The sequence below is a fragment of the Kryptolebias marmoratus genome, linkage group LG10, assembly GCF_001649575.2.
Source record: "Kryptolebias marmoratus isolate JLee-2015 linkage group LG10, ASM164957v2, whole genome shotgun sequence".
Taxonomy (NCBI): domain Eukaryota; kingdom Metazoa; phylum Chordata; class Actinopteri; order Cyprinodontiformes; family Rivulidae; genus Kryptolebias; species Kryptolebias marmoratus.
In genome coordinates this window covers 20624379-20643035 of record NC_051439.1, presented here as the reverse complement: position 1 = coordinate 20643035, position 18657 = coordinate 20624379, and the positions used below count along the sequence as shown (strand labels likewise).

The 18657-nt window shown below is 48.8% G+C and overlaps 2 protein-coding genes across 8 annotated transcripts in view; both read left to right on the top strand.

Moving 5' to 3' along the window:
* ccdc88c (coiled-coil domain containing 88C) overlaps nucleotides 1–10504 on the top strand; it is a 25462-nt gene extending 14958 nt beyond the window's left edge. The window contains exons 13-31 of one of the 5 annotated variants that reach the window (XM_017434839.3): nucleotides 75–256; nucleotides 370–507; nucleotides 582–866; nucleotides 949–1746; nucleotides 1826–1953; nucleotides 2042–2180; nucleotides 2352–2465; nucleotides 2554–2715; nucleotides 2787–3064; nucleotides 3164–3307; nucleotides 3519–3705; nucleotides 3779–3924; nucleotides 4010–4099; nucleotides 4318–4553; nucleotides 6813–6878; nucleotides 7206–7313; nucleotides 7394–7528; nucleotides 7611–7849; nucleotides 7944–10504. In XM_017434839.3, the coding sequence (XP_017290328.1) occupies nucleotides 75–256; nucleotides 370–507; nucleotides 582–866; nucleotides 949–1746; nucleotides 1826–1953; nucleotides 2042–2180; nucleotides 2352–2465; nucleotides 2554–2715; nucleotides 2787–3064; nucleotides 3164–3307; nucleotides 3519–3705; nucleotides 3779–3924; nucleotides 4010–4099; nucleotides 4318–4553; nucleotides 6813–6878; nucleotides 7206–7313; nucleotides 7394–7528; nucleotides 7611–7849; nucleotides 7944–8660 (4292 nt within the window). In that variant the 3' untranslated portion in view covers nucleotides 8661–10504. Of the gene's footprint in view, nucleotides 1–74; nucleotides 257–369; nucleotides 508–581; nucleotides 867–948; nucleotides 1747–1825; nucleotides 1954–2038; nucleotides 2181–2351; nucleotides 2466–2553; nucleotides 2716–2786; nucleotides 3065–3163; nucleotides 3308–3518; nucleotides 3706–3778; nucleotides 3925–4009; nucleotides 4100–4317; nucleotides 4554–5818; nucleotides 6879–7205; nucleotides 7314–7393; nucleotides 7529–7610; nucleotides 7850–7943 lie in introns of those variants that run through there. The other 4 variants (XM_017434838.3, XR_005233641.1, XR_005233640.1 and 1 more) reach the window with 4 other exon arrangements.
* A 244-nt stretch (nucleotides 10505–10748) lies between these two features.
* LOC108247001 (ovarian cancer G-protein coupled receptor 1) overlaps nucleotides 10749–18657 on the top strand; it is a 25239-nt gene continuing 17330 nt past the window's right edge. For 2 of the 3 annotated variants that reach the window (XR_005233642.1, XM_017434823.3), the window contains exon 1: nucleotides 11886–12330. The gene's annotated coding sequence lies outside the window, so the exon portion shown is untranslated. Of the gene's footprint in view, nucleotides 10882–11885; nucleotides 12331–18657 lie in introns of those variants that run through there. The other variant, XM_037977823.1, reaches the window with a different exon arrangement.

The following is an 18657-nucleotide window of genomic DNA, read 5'->3' as shown; positions in this document are numbered from 1 at the left end:
CCCCCCCCCCCCAACACCCCCGCTCATGTTCACCTCCCGTTTCTTCCTCTGACAGCAGCTTTTCTGCTCCGCAGCTCGGAAGTCTTTGGTCCACGAGCTGAACGAGTGCGTTTCCAGTCGAGTCCTGAAGCTGGAGAAGGAGAACCGGGAGCTGCAGGCCTCCATCGAGAGACACAAGGAGGAGAACCACCTCCTGCAGGAGCAGCAGCTCCACGCGCAGGAGCTGGACAGGGAGAACCAGAGCCTCAGCAACAAGGTGAGGACAGGGAGCTGCAAATGTAGCTACAATTAGTTCAAAAAACAATCAGGTGAAGATGCTCATCCTTCAGCTGAGCTACCTGTGTGCTGACATGTATGTGTGTTTGTTAGCTGGAGCGTCTGCAGGGATTACTGGACCAGGAGCGACTGACCAATCAGGACATGGAGTCTCTGGGGGAGGAGTTACTGAAGGAGAAACAGGCTCTGGAGCGAGAGATGCACAACCTGCGGGCAGAGAAGGATCGGCAGGTACTTCAGACACGACAGTTAGCCATACGGGACACCAGAACACGTCTGTCGTGACACAACGTTCTCCTCATCAGATCTCGGAGCTGGAGAGCGAGAATCAGCACCTGTCGGAGGCGGTGGCATCCCTGCAGGAGCGCGCTCAGTCCAACAGCGAGGCGAGAGTTCGCGAGGTGGAAGTGAAGAACCGCCTGCTGCACCAGAGCATCACCGACACCAGCTCCCGCCTGGCCAGCTTGGAGACGCAACTCAAAGTGGTCAGCGAGGAGGCGGAGAGGCTGCGGGACCGAGCGGGGCGCTGTGAGGAGGCGGAGAGGGAGGTGGCCCGGCTGGAGAGGAGCAGGGACGCCCTGAACAGAGAGGTGTCCAACAGGACGATGATTCATGCTGTTTGTGCTTTTTATGAGAACGGACGAGATTCATCTTTGTCTTATCCGCCTCCAGGTTGCATCTCTGCGTGCGTGCAGCGAGCGCTCAGAAGCTCTGGAGAAGCAGGTGACCTCTTTCGAGCAGGAGGTGCACAAGCTGAGGAGAGAGACTGAGGAGGCGCAGCGGGAGCTTCAGCGGCTGGCCAAGCACGAGGCAGAAAACGGCCTGCTGTCAAAGGAAAACCTGGAACTCCGCTGCTCCATGGAAAACCTGCGCGCCTCATCCGCCCGCCTGCCGACACTACAGGAGGAGCTGAAGGAGGTGCAGAGGGAGACTCAGGAGCTGCGCAGGAGGCTGGAAGAGGCCAAGGAGGAGGTGCAGGGAGAGAAGAAGAGAGCTGAGAGGCTGGAAGTGAACCTGTCAGCTCTGAACCAGGAGAAGCATCGTTTAGAGGAGGAACTGGAGAGGAGCAAAGAGGAGCGGGGAGACGTGGAGGGAAAGATGAGGGAGAAGCAGAGCCGAGAGGAGGAGCTGAGGAGGGAAGTAGAGGAACTGAAGGAAGAGCGAAGGAGGAGAGAGGAGGGAGACGAGGAGAGGAAGAAGCTCCAGCTGGATCTGGAGCAGTCTGAGAAGAGCAGGAAGCAGCTGGAGAAGGAGAGCTGGAGGATCCGAACGCTGCTGGAGACCAAAGAGTCGGAGCTGGAGGAGAAGTCCAGCAGACTGACTACAGCCGGGAAGGAGGGGGAGGCTCTGAGGAAGGAGGCGGAGAGGCTGAAGGAGGTGTCTGTCAAAGCAAAGGAGCTGGAGCGCGAGAACAAAGAGCTGCAGAAACAGGCGACGATCGACAAGAGAACTCTGGCGACGCTGCGAGAGGTGAGGCGACGGAGGAGCTGAATCAGTTCAACAATTTATCCACGTTCCAAGAAATAAATGTTTCTGTCTGTCTGCTCAGGAGCTGGTGTCTGAGAAGCTGAGCGTTCAGCAGCAAAGTGTCGAACTGGAGAGACTAAACGAAGAGCTGGAGAGAATCGGGCTGAACCGAGAAAAGCTGCTGCAGCAGGAGCACACGCTGGAGGACAGGTAGCTTCCTGCCATCTGCTAAAACAACAACATTTTACATTTTTTTATGGATTAGTAATGAATCTCTCTGTCGCGGACACATCAGCAGATACAAACTGCTGGAGTCACGGCTGGAAGAAACGGTCCAACAGACGATGAAGATCAGGGAAGAGAAACTCACCGGCTTGGAAAAGAAACTAGAAGAGAGCAACGCACTCAACGCTGCCCTGCAGAGCGAGCTGACGTCTGTAAGAACACGGTTTTATTCTAAAGGCCTGATCCAGACCTCACTCTTTACATGTCGCCTTTAAGATGCCAAACTTTGTGTTCTTGATCTGTAGTTCTTCAGGGTTTCTGAAGGTCTCCCTTCTTTGAAACAAATTCCACACATTTCTGAAAGGCTTGTTCTGTGTTTGCAGGTTCGTCAGCAGCAGGAGGAAGGAGGAAGCTCTCCGCAGCTCTCGGGCAGCGACCGCAGCGCCACAGCTGAGCTGCTGCGGATCAAAGATCATCTCATCGCCGTAGAGAAGAATGTAAGATTTATTCTGTTAACGAACCATCTTTGACTTGTCGCATTTACAGTAACTGACTCTCCTGAGGCTTTGGTGTCGTCCTCTGCAGAACGCTTCCCTGCACACAGAGAGCAGTTTGCTCAAAGAGCAGCTCAGACAACTGGAGAACCAGAACACGTCTCTGAACAACCAGATGGCGGCGCTGCAGCGGCACACGACCACGCTGCAGGAGCAGAACTCGACTCTGCACACGCAGACGGCGAAGCTGCAGGTGCTGCTCGGCCCGTCTCTCTGACAGATCCGTTCCTCCTCAGGTTGTAGACTGACTCCTCTCTGTCTCAGGTGGAGAACTCCACCATCTCCTCCCAGAGCGCCTCCCTCATGGCCCAGAACGCCGTGCTGCAAGGCCAGGTCACCGCCCTGGAGACGGAGGCCGAGTCGTGGCAGCGGCAGCGCGACGAGGCGTGGCGAGCGCGCGAGAGCACGCTGAGCGACCACGAGCGCCTGCTGAGCGTGCACGAGAGGCAGGCTCAGGAGTACGAGCAGCTCATCAGTCAGCACGCGGCGCTGAAAGGCAAACAGAGGGCGCTGGAGAGCGAACACAGAGCGCTGCATGGCAAGTACGTAAACCAAACGCCTTAAAAGATCCTGAAGTTCTTCAAATGTTCGTTTTCACAAAGAAATCTGCTTCCAAACGTTACAATAACATCCTCCTGCAGGTATTGCTCCTTGCTGCAGCTGAAGGAGAAGTGGGAGGAGCAGGAGGGGCGTGGCCAGAAAGAAAAGGAGGAGCTAAGTCAGGAGATCCAGAAGAATCGCCTCCTTCAGCAGGAGAACCTGCAGCTGAAGACAGAGGTGGACAGGTACGTCTGAAAACTGTCCTGTGATCCGGAAACATTCCAGAACTGATCAGAGTTCAGTTCTGATGTTTTTAATCTGACGTTCAGAACAAAAATAAACCTGAACTGAATAAAATAAAGTAAAATAAGAGCCGTTAACCAGATTACACCAGTAAAAGCTTCTTTTTAACTCATTCTGTCAGTAAACACTTCAACTTGTTTCTCACTCCTTCAGGTTGACCCAGAGCCAATCACAGCACTCGGAGCAGAACGAGGGGCTCCATCAGCGCATCAACGAGCTGAAAAGCTCATTAAGCTCGACTCAGCTGGACGCGAGTCAGTGGGTGGCTCGATACGACTCTCTAATGGAGCAGCACCAGAACCTGGACCTCACCATGACCAAACTGGACAACCACTGCGAGGTAAACACCGCCTCTGTTCTCCGCCTTACACAGCTGTTTGACCTGAAAAACAAACGTGTGTGTGTGTGTGTAGCTGCTGAGTCGACTGAAGGGTAACCTGGAGGAGGAGAACCACCATCTGCTGAGTCAGATCAACCTGCTGAGTCAGCAGAACCACACTCTGCTGGAGAGGAGCATGGAGAGCAAGGAGCTGTACCACCAGGAGCAGAAGTTATACATGTAATGACACGCAGCTGCACCTGTGACCACAAACGCACCTGTCCTGCCGTCCTAATGACCCGTTTCTGTCCCCGCCGCCGTCCAGAGATAAGCTGAATTCCCTCCGTCGACAAAAAGAGAAACTGGAGGAGAAAATCATGGACCAGTACAAGTTCTACGACCCCACGCCTAAAAAGTGAGACGGTTCTCCTGAAATATGGCTTCTTCTCAGTTTAAAACGTCACCTTAAAGCCAGCTGCCTGATTCAAAGCTTCTCTGTAGATTTAATCTATTAAATGTTGAAGTTGGTCAGATTCAGCTTTTCTGAAACATTTAAATCAGATTTGACTGAGCTGAAGTCGAGTCTGAATCCAGCTGTTACCTGCAGATGTTTGATGAAACGTTTGTTGTCAGGCGGAGTCAGTGGTCCGGAGCCAAAGCTTTGGTCAAACTGATCAAACCCCGAAAGGAGAGCAGCCGGGAGCGAGGAGGCGACAGGGAGAGGACGAGGAGCGCGCCGGACATCCCCCTGCCCGCCACGCCCACCCTGCTGCCGCCGGAGACCCCGCCCCCTCTTCCTCATGGTAACCACAGCAACAGCAGCATCAGCCCCGGACCGCAGAGCCCACGTCTGACGCCGATCAGCAGAGGTAAAACGGACGACACGACACGTCTGCTTGTTTTAGAAAGAAATAAAACTTAAGACCTGAAGTTCTTAGACTGTCCTGTGGAGGGCGCCGTCGGTCTTCAGACACGACTGATTAGTTTGATAAAACGTTCCCAAATCAGCTTTTACCTCATTTAGTTTTTACTCACAGAATGTTTTCTTCAGTAACCCAGACAGAGTTAAAAACCTAAAACAGGAAACGCATCATCTTTTTCCAAAAATACACAACTTCAGAAACTCGAACCAAGTTAGGAAACCTCAGAACAGCTGGCCTTTCATGACGTGTAACTCTGAACACGTCGATGGTTGGCTTCGTTTTCTGCTGTCTAAATAAACGTTTGCAGATTAGTTTCATCCTTCGGAGCAAATTTCCTGTTTTATAACAACATCTGTTTGTTTTTACTCGCCGTCCTTTTTAATATCGTAGATTAAAACGTGTTTTGAGAGAAAACAGCACCGTGCAAATGTTTTAATCCGGCTCTGGTTTCTTTACATTTTCCGTCCAAGCAGCCAGACTTTCCTGTAATGTTTAACGTGATCTTAAAGGTCTCATAAAAAACAAACAGCTCACAGGAAAGTCTGACTGTTTGAAGTGATGATGATGGAAACAGAAGCACTGATTCACACTCAACTCATAACAACTTTATCTTACATGTGACTTGTTTTTAAAATAAATCAGATCCTTTAAGAAGGAGAAACGGGCGTTGTGTTTTAAAATGAAAGTTAGAGGGTCATAAACGGGTCTGTGGATGCTGTTTAATCATTCTGGGGATTATATATTGAATTAAACAATCAGTTCAGATTTAAATCAACTCCAGTGGAGCGTCTCTTACTTATTTACTCTCTTGTCCAACTAAAAATTTGTCCACGTCTTTCATTATATGAGTCGCTTTTGTAAATCTTAGCGTTTATAACCACTGCCAAAAATATGAAATCACCACTAAAAGATGTATCCGTATTTGTTAAAATCAGGTTTCCCTTCAGCTCCTGTAAAATAAATAAATGAGCTGAGCCAGCGCAGTTTCAGGAGAATCCTTTTGAGCCGATCTGTCAGCTGCTGATTGATGAAGGAGCTCCTCAAAGCTGATTATTGGTTCACAGGTCTTTGTTTTTTAATCGAACCCGGAGCGCAGCTGTTAAATGAGGAAGAAGCTGTTTTATTTTCCCGCTCCGTCGTCTCTTGGGACTCGGTGTTTTCACTCATTTACTGTCATTTTCTCTTCTTCCTCTCATTCCTTTCCGTCTCAGCTCCTCCTCCTCCCAAACGCTTGCGTTTTCTCCGCAGTAAAAGTCAAGACAAGCTCTTCCCCTCCTCCTCCTCCTCTTCCTCCCGTCCCTCCCTCTCTCTCACTAGACGTCTGCGGTTTTGGTCTTCCTCTGACAACCCAGCTGAGGTCATCAGCAGCTCGCCAATCTCTGCCAACGGAGTTTTCTAATACCCCCCCCATCCTCTTCATCTTCATCATCTTCATCATCATCACATCAAACCTCCTCATCATCACTAAACACACACACAGACACACACAGCTGAATGTTGCTGGACAGCCCTAATAGTAAGTAGTGTGTGGTTTCTGTGAACGCGCTCGCCCTGCCGTCACGCTCCCTCACCGCAGCCTCGTTCTGACTCCACGCCGCTCGGCTCTCAGCGGGACGCGGCGCCCGAAGAGAAGCTCAGACCTGCCGCAGAGCCGACATGTTTTCTTCCCGAAGCTTCGCTGCAGCCGCCGCAGTAACCTCGCTGCCGTTTCAGCCCCGTTCGCTGCTGCAGCGCCGCCCCCCTCCTCCTCCTCCTCCTCCTCCTCCTCACGATGCTTCATCTCAGCCTAAACACTTGTTTTTACTGTTCTCTCAGATCAGAGGCTGCTGTTTACGTGTTTGTTGAAGGGAATGCTTATCGCCCGCCGACCGTACAGACTAACAGGCAGAAACATCATCGCTCCACCTTCGGCGGCGGGCGATAAGCACATAAACCTGAGCGCTGAGTGGAAGTTTGGTGAATGAGCCTCCAGCAGGAACATCCTGATCTGAGCTCCTGTCCATCAGAACTTTTCTCACCGCTGGACTGAAACTTTCGGTCCTCGCCGCAGCGAGTCGGCTCGGTTCGGTGATTCTCACGACACAAACAGCTGCACACATCTGCTTTGCTTCCTCGGTAACTAACGCTCTCCGTGCTTCCTCCTCCCTTCGCCGCTCGCGTCGCGGTCCACCCTCCTCCCTTTAAAGCTTTCTGATTGGTCCACAGGATTGACCGACAGGGGCCGGGGCGTTCACCGCAGCAACGAGAGCGTCAACGGAGACGACGGACAAGGTAATTAATGTTTTAAGACATTTGAGATATTTAACACCGAGCAGGAGTTTACAGTAAAATGACTTCTTTTAAAGAAGGTTCATAAAGAACGACCCATAATGCACAGCAGCACGTTCAGAACCGTGAGGCTCGGCGGTGGAGCGATCTTCTGTAAAGATCCGCTGAACTCTTAGATGCTAAAAGGAACCCACGCAGATGAAAAGAGCTTTTGAGGAACTGAGAGGATCTCAGCGTCACTCTGTGGTCAAATCTTCTGTAAATAATTCAAAGTCTAAAAGTTATAAATACTTAAATTCATTCTGTTTTTTGTTGTTTTTTTTGCTGCAGCTCTGACTCAAAGGATCCGCCTCAGCTCCACCCCGAACCATCACTCCTCTTCTGGGTCTCTGGGTCAGACCGGCAGCTCCAGACCGGGTCAGAACCGCAGGCCCAGAGGTACATCCACCTTTTCTTACGGTTCTGTTTCAAACTAAAGTAGAACGTGACGTATTCATGACGGAGCGATACGCTTCCAGGGCCGCCTGACGAAGACTCTCGCCCCGTCACCTCCGACTCAGCCTTTGGTTCCCATGGCAACACGGGAGGCCGGCCCGGCTCGGCGGACTACAGCCACAACACCTCGAGCTCCAACTCGCCCGTCGCCTGCAGAGGTGAGTAGGAAACGTGGCGTCTGGCGTCGGCCGATCGATCGGAGTATCTGCTGACCAATAAACCGGCTTCTGTTCATCTCAGACGCTTCAAACCCCCAGCCCCGCTCAGCCAGCCTCTCCAGTGACGAGGTCATGGGTCTCAGCCAATCACAGCAGAGCCTGTCGCGCAGCTCCACCCTTCCGTATGACCACGCCCCCCAGAGAGCCCAACCACAGCGAGGGGGCGGAGTCAGAACTAAAGCGCGGTCGTCTTCCCCTGGAAGTGAGATGGTGACGCTGGAGGAGTTCCTCCAGGAGAGCAACCTGCAGTCTCCTCCTGTGGTGAGAAACCGGAGTGAAACCGGTTCCGTTTTGGCTTCTAATGTAAACTGGTACGGTCAGAGTTTAACTCCGGATTCATTCTGATTTCCTGCAGATCGCCACAGGAAGCACTGACGACTTGATGACCGACTATTTCACCCGAAGCCCCGCCCCCTCAGCTCCAACAGGTGGAGCTCAGATGACCCCAACCAACTACGTCACGCCCACTGTCCAGTCGACCAATCAGAGGCCGGGTCAGAGCGTGAAGCCCTCCCCCCGGCAGCCCGTTGGCCAATCGCCCGCCTCGAGCCAGCCGCAGCGGTCCGGCCCGTCCCTGAGCCGGGCCTTCAGCCTGGCCTCTGCCGATCTGCTGTGCTCAAATGGACCGGACAGTTACCGTGGAAACGAGGGATCCCCCTCTCAAACGGACGCGGTGGTTCGGCGCCAAGGGGGAGGGGCTAACACCCGCGAGCGGCCTCTGTCCGCTCGCTTTGGAGCTTTGGACGGCAGCTTCCTGAATTCGCCCATCCATCAGTCGACCTCCATGAACCTGCAGACAGAGAGATACGCCGAGAGGGTGAGGGCCGCCGCCTCCCGGAACGGCCACCGTGGAGAGGTCGCCATGGTAACCCCCGTCAGGGCCACGCGGCCCGATGAGGCCTCAGAGCGCAGCGACGCCCTGAGAGAGGGGCGGTCAGGAGACCCCGCCCACTCTAATAAAGACAGCGACCGAGTCCGGAGCGGCTCCGCGGAGCGGGCCAAGAGCATGCCGGCGTCGCCCGACCCAAACAACGACCCGCAGACGGTGTGGTACGAGTACGGCTGCGTCTAAACATTGGGTGGGCTCTGTCTAAAGACTGGAACTAAGAACCTCTGGAAACAAATCAAAAGATGAGGGATCAGTCTGTGGCTTGGGCTCAGTCTAAATCCTGGAGAGCAACTCCGAGCTGCTGAATCAGGAGCTGTCAATCACAGCGAGCTGACGTGACGCGCCTGTCAGTCACGGTCCAAACACTACGGGCTCCGAGGACTTCTTTCAGTCTTTGTTGGAAATGAAACTTCTTTTTTTTTAGATTTTAATCCGGAGCACAGTTTGAGGATTGAAGGTTAAAAACGTGAGCAGCGACACGGAAACTGTGCACATTTTTCTGTGCACGAGAACACTAAAAGCGGGCCCGTCTACGATCTGGGACCTCAGTGTTTACCAGCGGCTGAATGTATCACGTTTCTTTTATTTTTGCTGAACACTGGAGAACCCGCCAGGAGGAGCGAGATGGGAGGGTGGAGGAGGAGCAGGAGGTGGTGGTGGAGGAAGAGGAGGAGGAGGTGGAGGTGGAGGAGGAGGTGAGTGGACGGAGACGGAGCGGCCCCTCCCTGTTAAATTACAGTTTCTCTCTCCATCTTTAGCCTGTCCCAGCATGCAACACTCACACTCTTTACGGGAAGCGCCGCTCGAGCCGAGCCAACACCAGTGTCACACAAACACACACTCAGGCCTCGTCCCCGAGGGGGCGGGGCCGCGGCAGCGGCTACAGTAACCATCGAGTTGGACTTAATCCAGAATGATGGAGAGACTCATTCAGAACCGATTCATTTTATCTCTGAAGGGCAGGAAATCAGCCTCCTGCTGGTTCTCCAAATATTGTCAAAAATAATTAGAATAAGAAGCTAAATTCACCCCAACGTCCTGCTGGAGCTCCTTTATTTTAAATTAAACCCTGAAGTTGTTTTGAGGCTCAGACTGACTGATGAAGTTTTTCTGCTTCAAGTTGACTTAAAACATTAATTAATAATATTTCTATTAATGACCGATCGAGGAGGGAGGTTTGAGTCATTCTTTACAAATCCCCGAGAGTTTGTTTACACTGAGCGCGTACCTGCGTTTCAGATCAACATATCTGGGGAACTCCAGGAGAAACTCTTTAAATGTTTGCAACGAGCACCTTTAACGACCCGTCGACTCCTTTACAACCGCCTGAACTTTTGCTCCGTCACCTTTCAGCTCAACTTCAGTTACTGAGAAGAGAAGCTGCTGAATAATTAAGCAGCTGCTTCGGGTTTCACCGCCCCGACAGTTCGGATCCCGTTTAGGTCCGAAGCTCCACGGTAAAAGACGATAATCCGCAGTCCTGCTCTGATCGTCCAGAACCACAGAATAAAAGTTTCACCAAACGTCACTTATCGTTTCATCTCCGAGCTCAGCAGCTCAGGATTTAAAGATGTTTCGTCACTGGAAAAAGAAAAGAAACGTCGGAACTGTCCGCTAAAAACGGCGACGAGGACGAAGCAGCACTGGAGGTCCGAGGTCCATTTCTGCACATTCTGAAGAAAAATCACATCAATATGCAACAACTAAATTATTTTCCTGTAACTTTTGTACATTTTTTTATTAGAATTTTTTAACTTTTTGAACCTTAGAGGACTGTTTTTATAAAAACAACAACTTTGTACCAATTGAATTCCTGTCAGCTGATTTTAGACGTTTGTTTTTTAAAGGCTTTAAATAGCGATGAAGTAACGTTAGAGATGAACTCTGTCGGGTTTGTTTTAGTCCCCCCCCCCCCACACACACACCTTCTGCTGCTGTGATGTGAAAACTGCTGAAAACCTGACAAAGTTTTAGTTCGATTCCTTCAGAGGTTTAATAAAGATTTATGAACCTAAACTGCTGCTTCGGTTCTTTAAAGACTGAGAAATCACAGCGACTGTCAGCTACTACCACCATCTCTGCGCCGAGCGTTTCCTCAGATATTTGTCACCAACTGGCGGACGTGCAGGAAGAAGAAGAAACCACGAGTGAAAGCCTCAGCGTCAGAACTCCTCTTCCTCACCGGAGGAGGAAGTTTCACAAGCGTCACAGACGGGGGACAGGGGGCGTTAAACCAGATAACGGCTGAAAACGGCGCCAGTGTCATGGAGAAGCTGTCGCAAAAGGAAACCTGAGTCACTCCAGCTCCCACCGGCCGACGCAGACGAGTCGTTTGACCTGCAGCCGAGCGGCGAGGATCTCAGCTCGTCCACCTGCCGAGCGTCCGAGGCAATGACACGTCCAGGTGAGAATCAACCGTCGGGACACACTGAAGCACGGCGGCAGAAGTGTGATGCTTCGGAGGAGTTCCTGGTGGCCGGTCACTCGTCCAATTGTATCGATCTGTCGGAGACGTAAAAATGTTTGACTGGATCCTGGATGTGCTGGCCTAACTCCGCCCGCATCGGGCCGACCTCAGTGGGTCGATTTGATCCTAAAATCGTCGCTCTTCATAGATTTTTAGACCCGGACATTCCTCAGGTGTCAGAACCATCTCCATTTTGAGAGAAAGTCTTAATTTTTTTCTGAACGTGTTTGAAACTCAAAAGCAACGCTTGGCGAGCGTCAGGCGCCCTCGCCGACGGACTCGAGGGTCAAAGACGTTTCATTTTCTGCTGTTTCAGTGGCTGGAAGTCAGATGAGTGTAAAAACTGACTTTTCTTTGGGTGACCACGAACACAAATCTTATTCTGGTCCGTGTATGTTTGGACCAAAGGGCCGCATGTGGCCCAAGAGCCGCAGGTTGCGAACCCTTCCTAATAAACAAATAAATCTCTTCAACAACCGTCTGGAAGAGACGATCAAATGATCAAATCTGCTGCAAGCAGCTCCGATTTCGTTTGTCAGCTCGGTCTGAGGATGGAGGCGACTTCCTGCGGTGTCCGGTACTTCCTCCAGGTCCAGAACTGGTCTGGGTCCAGGTCCAGGTCCAAATCTTCAGGATCCTGTCTGGAAGATTAAAAATAAAATAAAAGGTTAGAGATTTCCGCAGCTGAGGGTCGTCCTCAGCGCACAGTCTGACCGTAAAGCTGCGGCGGGCGATACGCATTCAAACCACCTGTTGGGGTGAAACTGGATGATAATACAGCTGGGATCAGATGCGGCCGGAAACGCGTCATGCATGCGCAGCTCCTCTCTCCCTCGCGCGCGCGCGCACACGCGGAGGAGGCGCTCAGTTTGATGCAGCCCGTCGGAGCGGAAACAGCCGGTGAGAAAAACTCCTCTTCATCTGAGAAAACTCTCCTCCGCGCGCGCGCTCACACACGGCTCCTCTTCAGGGACTGTCCTCCAATCAGAGACGGGCTTCTGTCCCCCGCGGCTGGACGGAGGACTGTCCCCGAGCCGCGGGCGGGAAGTTCTGATCGGGTCGGGTATCGATCCCTGATCTGGACTTCACACTGAAGCAGGTCCATCCTCCTCCTCCTCCTCTTCCTCACCCGGTGAGATCTGCAGCAGCATCAGGCTGCAGAGAGGTTGTCATGGTGATCTGCAGGAGGGGGACATGAGGTGGACACGATGAGGACATTTCTCAGAATGATGGATTTATCTGGAGGCTTTTTCACACCAGCAGGGGTTGATGTTTCTGTCAGGTTTGGTTCCAATGAGGACAGGACTGAAGCTGTCCCCCGTTAGAGACGGAGACGGAGGGTCCACTCGTCCATAAACTCGATCTGAGACGTCCAACCGACTCAAGGTTCGTTCATTTTCCTCCTTTTTTCTCTCCTCGGTCGTCGTGAAACATCCTCTTTCAGTTCTGAGGGGTTTTTATGTTTCAGGAAATCATTTCCCAGAAATTAAATTTAGAGGGACAGGCGGGACATGATGGACATGATGGACATGATGGACAGGAAGGAGACGTTAACAAAAACCGAACTCAAAGAACCTGAATCCCAGTCGTGACCGTCAGGCCGTCATCACTCCTTAACCGTTCTGTCGAGTAGCTCACGGAGCCCCGATCATCAGCCTTCCACCACCGTGCTTCTGCCAACTAACGCTGTGAATTATGGGTTAACGTCGGGAGTCGTCCTTCCAAACAAGCCGCTCGTCTTCGTCCTCCGTTCAGTTTGATCCGACTCACTTTAAGATGTAAAAATAAAAAACGTTTGGCTCTTCGGGGCCAACCAATCAGAACCTGAAATTCTGTTTAAAATCCTGATGTCCTCTGAAGGACCGGGTCCCTGAAGTCGTCTTCTTTAAAAATAAAAACTCTCTTTGAAGGAAAAAGAAAAAGAATTTGACCACAGACTCCGAAAGAAGAAAAACAAGCATTTTTATCACGTCAAACATTTTAGATTCAGAAATTTAAACCCGCGGGCCTCCGGGAGAAGCTGAACATCCGAATATAAGATAAACTCAAAGTTCCTGTTTGTTTTTGCTTCATCTGATTCAAAATGGTCAGAAATCCTTTAAAAACTTGAACGTTTTCTTTTAAATCACGTCTTGTTTCTGTTCAGTTTGTAAATTTAAAGTTAAAATCAGCTCCTGTTGAATTAAAGATCAAATTTTGTTGTTTTAGTCTTTTTTTAGACCGTCACTCCTTCGATTGTTAATCTGATCCTGAGCTTGCCACAGATGTTTTTCTTCTAATTCAAACAAACTAAAAATAATCTGAACTTTTTTTTTGTTTCTTGGAAACAAACGAACTCCGACTTTACGCCTCGGCCCGACGAGTCGAACCACCTGCAGGTCTCCTGACGTCGTTTTAATTTAAAAACAAACAGGAGATGAAAACTATTTTTCTCCAGAGGCGTTCCTAAACCAAACTCTCCGGGGCCCCAGCCCTCCTTTATTTTCATCTTTTTCTTGGTAAAAAGGTTCAATTTAGAGCTTCACAATCCTCGAAATTCGACTAAAATCATCTGATAAACTTAAAAAAGTCATTTTTCTGCACTAAAACAGATTCTGTAATAATAATAATCATCATAATAGGAGAAAATGCTTAAGAAGTTTAACATTAGGATGAAATAAATTAATATGCAAGGTTTCAAAAACAGGAAACAGACTTTAAATGGATGTTTAACAAGATTTCTACACGTCTGTGGCCCTAAACACGAAATGTTTACTGAAACCATAGATTAGATTAACGAGCAGAACAGGCAGGAAGAGATTAAACTCTTCGTTAGAATCGCTGCTGAAAAGCCACCTAATGTCTGAACCCAGATAAGGGAACAAACGCCACCAACAGAAAAGGAAACTGAACTCAACTTGGTTCAGTTTCCATGAGTCAGAAACCGAAATGAGAACGTCGGGACGATTTGCTCATCAGTTTATTTTGTCTCCAATCAAACAGAGACGTGATTAAACCGGATTTATTCGCGGCCGTGTCATCAGTACCAACTCTGCGTGAATTTAAAGCCGTTTTTCTGTCGCCAGCAGTCAGAGTTCAGAGAGATTCAGGCTCGAGTTTAACTAGTCGCTGAGTTTGCTGTGTATTTGAGTCGCCGTACTTCATTTTCACAGGAGTCTCCGTCATCGATATCGAGTCGAAACGAATCCGAGACAAATACGCATCGCGGGTTAATCGCACTCGACTCGTCCCAGATACTCGGAGCACCCGAGTGCAGCCCTCCGTTGGGTCCAGGCCCCGACTCTTCGTGTCCGTCCATGAAGGAAGCGCCTTGGCTCCCTGCAGACACGAACAGGAAGTTGGTTTAGGCGCAGAACGAGGAGGAAGTACTGCCAGGGCTCCTGAGCGACGGCAGACATTTTGGACCATACCTGGTCCTACATCAGGCCCACAAAGACTTGGACTTTCTTTTTGAAGAAGTGTCCTGTTAGTCCTGTTCCAGGATCTAAAACTTGCCCTTGGTTCTCCTAAAGCAGAGATGACTCCAAGGGTTCGAGAAGAAAACTGAAGGACACTCGAGATATCTAGAGTTAATCAGGAGTCCGATTCGGTTGTCGTCATGGTGGGCGACGTATTAACAGCCGCACTCCTCGTCTCTGCTGGGAAAACAAACGCTACGTATTCAGATCGGGCCTGGAGATGATCTTAAAAAGAAAAAGAAAAGGAAGTCCACCCTACAAGAAAACAACCACACAGTTCAGCCTCTTATTTATGGGTCATGCTCGTAAAAACAGACTTGTTTGCTCTCTTCCCTCCAGAGCTTCCTGTTTTATTGGAACTCGGTTCTTGTGCAGCACATGAGGTTACAAAACCAAGAAAATAAGGCGAACCACCGCCAGACTGACCTTTAAGTAGTCGGCGAACCAGATGTGTCACAATTCGCAGGGTCAGGAGGAACCCGTAAAGCGTTAGTTAGTTTCTTTGCGTTCTTAAGGCTTCTGATGTCATCCTAACATCACTCCCCGTGGATCTCTTAGATCTCTGCAGGGGAACGAAGCAGCTTCATGATCCAACAGAACCGTGTTCACAGTTCCTGGGCTTCCAGCGGGAATCCTGGGAAAATCCCTGCTAAGGAACCGATTCTCCACAAGGATCTGTTGGTTCCTGCAGGAGATGATCTCAAGATGCCTGAAAAGTACTTCGGTTCTGTATCTTCAGGGACAGATCTCAATGTTCCCCTTGGTTTTGTGGGGTACCAAGACCTCATCAAGGTCCAGTTGGACCCAGAAATGATCCCAGGTGTGAGTTGGCGACATGTTTAAACTCAAGACGCTGCCTTTGAAGTGTTTTATGGCTCCAAAAGGAACTTTAAACATTCAGTTTAAAAGCTTCTTTTCCTCCAGTTTAACGCCGCAGTGTTTTAGACCATAAAAAAAGAACCCAAACACCGACGGACGCCGAAGTCGTGCATCATTTCCTGCTCCGAAGCGAGCCTAAAACAAACCGCTAACCGAGAACATCAATTCATATTTCCACCCGAGCGGTGAGATGTGTCAGGCATTACGACCGAGACATCATTCCAGATGATTTATCCGTCACCAGCAAGTCAGGGAGAGAGATGTCTTTATCGACTCTTCATGAAATAAACTGGGGGGTGGGAGCTGCAGGAGAATGACTCAGAACTTCACAATAAAAGCATAGCGACCAGTCATTAGGTAATAATCCTCTTTAATTTATTCATTAATTGGCAACAATTTTCTAATATCAGGAATGCTGGATAGTTAAAGTACATCCCTAGTTTTTCCCTCAAAGGAAAGCTCTGTTATAAGTATAAGTAATGAGAACCAATTAAATACTTTGGATGTTCTGCAGAAGCGCTTGCAGCTACTTTCCGTCACAGACCGTTATTTGGATGAGTCCAAAAGTTCATCAGTGGTTCTTGTGTTATTTTGCCAACGAATGAACACACTCCTATAATATAATATAATAATAATAATAGTTTATATCGAGCAGTTTTTTGGAGCGACACATTAATGTGACGCACTCGATCCCGGACGAGCCCCAAACCTTAACAGCTTCAGTGCTTTTTTTTTTGTTTTATAAAGCAAAAAGATGGTGACAAATCAAGTCTTTCTTAAGAAGTTACAGACGTGACTCAGTAATTCCCAGGAAAAAATGGGTTTTGAGTTAATGAAGTAATGATTAACGAGCATTTCCCAGCAACTACGCCTAATTTCATTACCGACCTTCAGCCTCTGGTTCGTCTTCACATCTGTGGATTTGTTAGGACAGCGTAAATGTCCACCCTTACTAAGCACAGGTGGACAGACCTGCACAGCTTTCATCCATGTGGAAAAAAAAAACCCAAACCCAGGAGGGTGCAGAATGTGAGGTTAGTGCCGCGTTTGTAGCTCAGCTCATCTGGATGCACAGAAGATGGATCACATCTGCTGAGGAGCCCAATCTGTGCTGCAGCAAACAGTAAATCTAAAGGAGACCTGAGATGGAAACAGATTTATAACCTGAACAACAAAAAATCATATATATCCTGGGAGGAGGGAACCAGAGCTGGGAAGTCGTTTTCATTTTGCGGCGCTTTAAGTGAAGTAATGACTGAAAAAGACCAAACTAATCAAAATAATTACTCATAACTTTTGCACGGTTCATTCAAACATTGTCTTCATCGCAGGAGTTTTTTTCTCTGATTCGGGGCCAAAGATAGCAAGAAAGCAATTTAAATTTAAACATCTGCACGTCTTCAATACGTTGTGGATAAAAGGAGACTCCCATCGAAATAAAACGGGCTTAACGATCACCTCAGGCTGAAATATACGAGCTGAAAAGGCCTCAGTTTAATTATATTTGATCAAATGTGGTGTTTAAAGGTGTTCGTTTTACAACTTAAATAAGAAAGGAAATACATTTATATTTAGGACATTTTAAAGAATAACGAGCCCCATAAAAATCAGTCTATATCAGGATTAAAAAGGCTCCAGATTAAATAAAATAAAACTTAAAGGATCTTTAAAAAGTGGAGATTTGTCTCTTTAGGGAAAAAAAATTAAATAAAACCAAACAGCATCTTCAGATATGGATGGTTGACTTATTTTCTATGAAATCTTAACGAGTTAAATGATGAAATCTGCTTAAAATAATTCTTAAGAGCGACGTAATACAAGACAAGTGCAATAAAAGCAAAAAACCAGGTCGACTCTGATTGGGCCGAACGGCAGCGGAGATGACCATCTTGGAAATCGGTTCATGAGACTTGTGAGCGTCTGACCGTCTGAACTTTCTGCTGTAACATTTTTTGCTGTCAGCAAAATATCTCCAACCAGGAGCCTATCCACTCCAAGGTGGTCGTCGGTCGCTACAGCAACACAAAAATGGCTGCAACTTGGTCAAATACGCCAATACTGAGCTGAGGCTTGGTGTGGTAGTAGCTGAGAGTCGTCCTCAACACCCAAACGGCTGCAGCTCTGTCGCTCCTCGTCAGAAGATGATCTTAGATTTAAAAATCTGTCTCAAAGGCCGGCGGGTGATAAGAGAGGAGGGCAGCATCTTCTGAACATCAAACAGAAAACATCTGCCTCGAAAACAGGAAGCCGGGACAAACTGACCCCCATGGAGCCACGGCGGTGCTGAGCTTGCCGCAGACCCAACAGCGGGGACGTTACGCAACTTCTCATCCCTGCAGCGCGTGAAATATTTAACGCCCTGCGAAAACCCTGATTTACAGATATCCATCTTTAAGCTTTCTTCTCACTGCAGGGATTACGGCTGAGATGCGGCTGATTATTAATATCAGACCAAGGTGTTGAATCCTGAGCCTGATTTACAACTCACTGCTGTTCCCATGGTTACCGCTGCCAGGTCGGTGATCAAGCAAAAGCAACGGCATTCCAGCGGCCCCAGGGAAATCTAGTATTGATCATCGGGTCATTTGTTAACTAGCAGGGGTCTGTGGCCATGTTTAAAAGCATGCCGCTGGCCATTAGTGGCCAGAATCACCTAATAGTGTAATTAATTCTTTTCTCTCCGATTTAAAGACTTAGTTCCCGGCTATTCTCTGAACTGTTCCTTTTTAAAACGTTGTTTCCTAGAAAAACATAAGATTGATTACAAATTGCCATTTGCGACCAAACTACAAAAAAAAAAGTTAAAAAGATGACGCACCTTAAAGCATCACTTTTTCTTAGATCTTTTTCCTCATGTCTTTCTAGAGTTATTATCTGCCTTTACTCCCCCTGATGTTTCTGAAAACCACCTGATATTTAATAAGATTCTGTGTCGGTTTACTAACATTCCTGTCCGGTGCATTTATGATTATATACAGTACAGGTTTCAAAATAACTCCTCTAAACTTTGTTCAACCTATTTAGTCTTTAAAATTAATGTAAAGTTACAAGGTTGTCTTATAGTTCAGTCTTTATTATGCTAAACAGCCAACTAGCAGCTAGGCTACATGTTACATTAGCCACAACTAGTTAGGCAGCTAGGCTACTTGCTATACTGGTCAAGCTAGGCTACATGCTACATTAGCCACAACTAGTTAGCAGTTAGGCTACATGCTATACTGGTCAAGCTAGGCTAAATGCTACATTAGCCACAACTAGTTAGGCAGCTAGGCTACTTGCTATACTGGTCAAGCTAGGCTACATGCTACATTAGCCACAACTAGTTAGCAGCTTGGCTACATGCTACATTAGCCACAACTAGTTAGCAGCTTGGCTA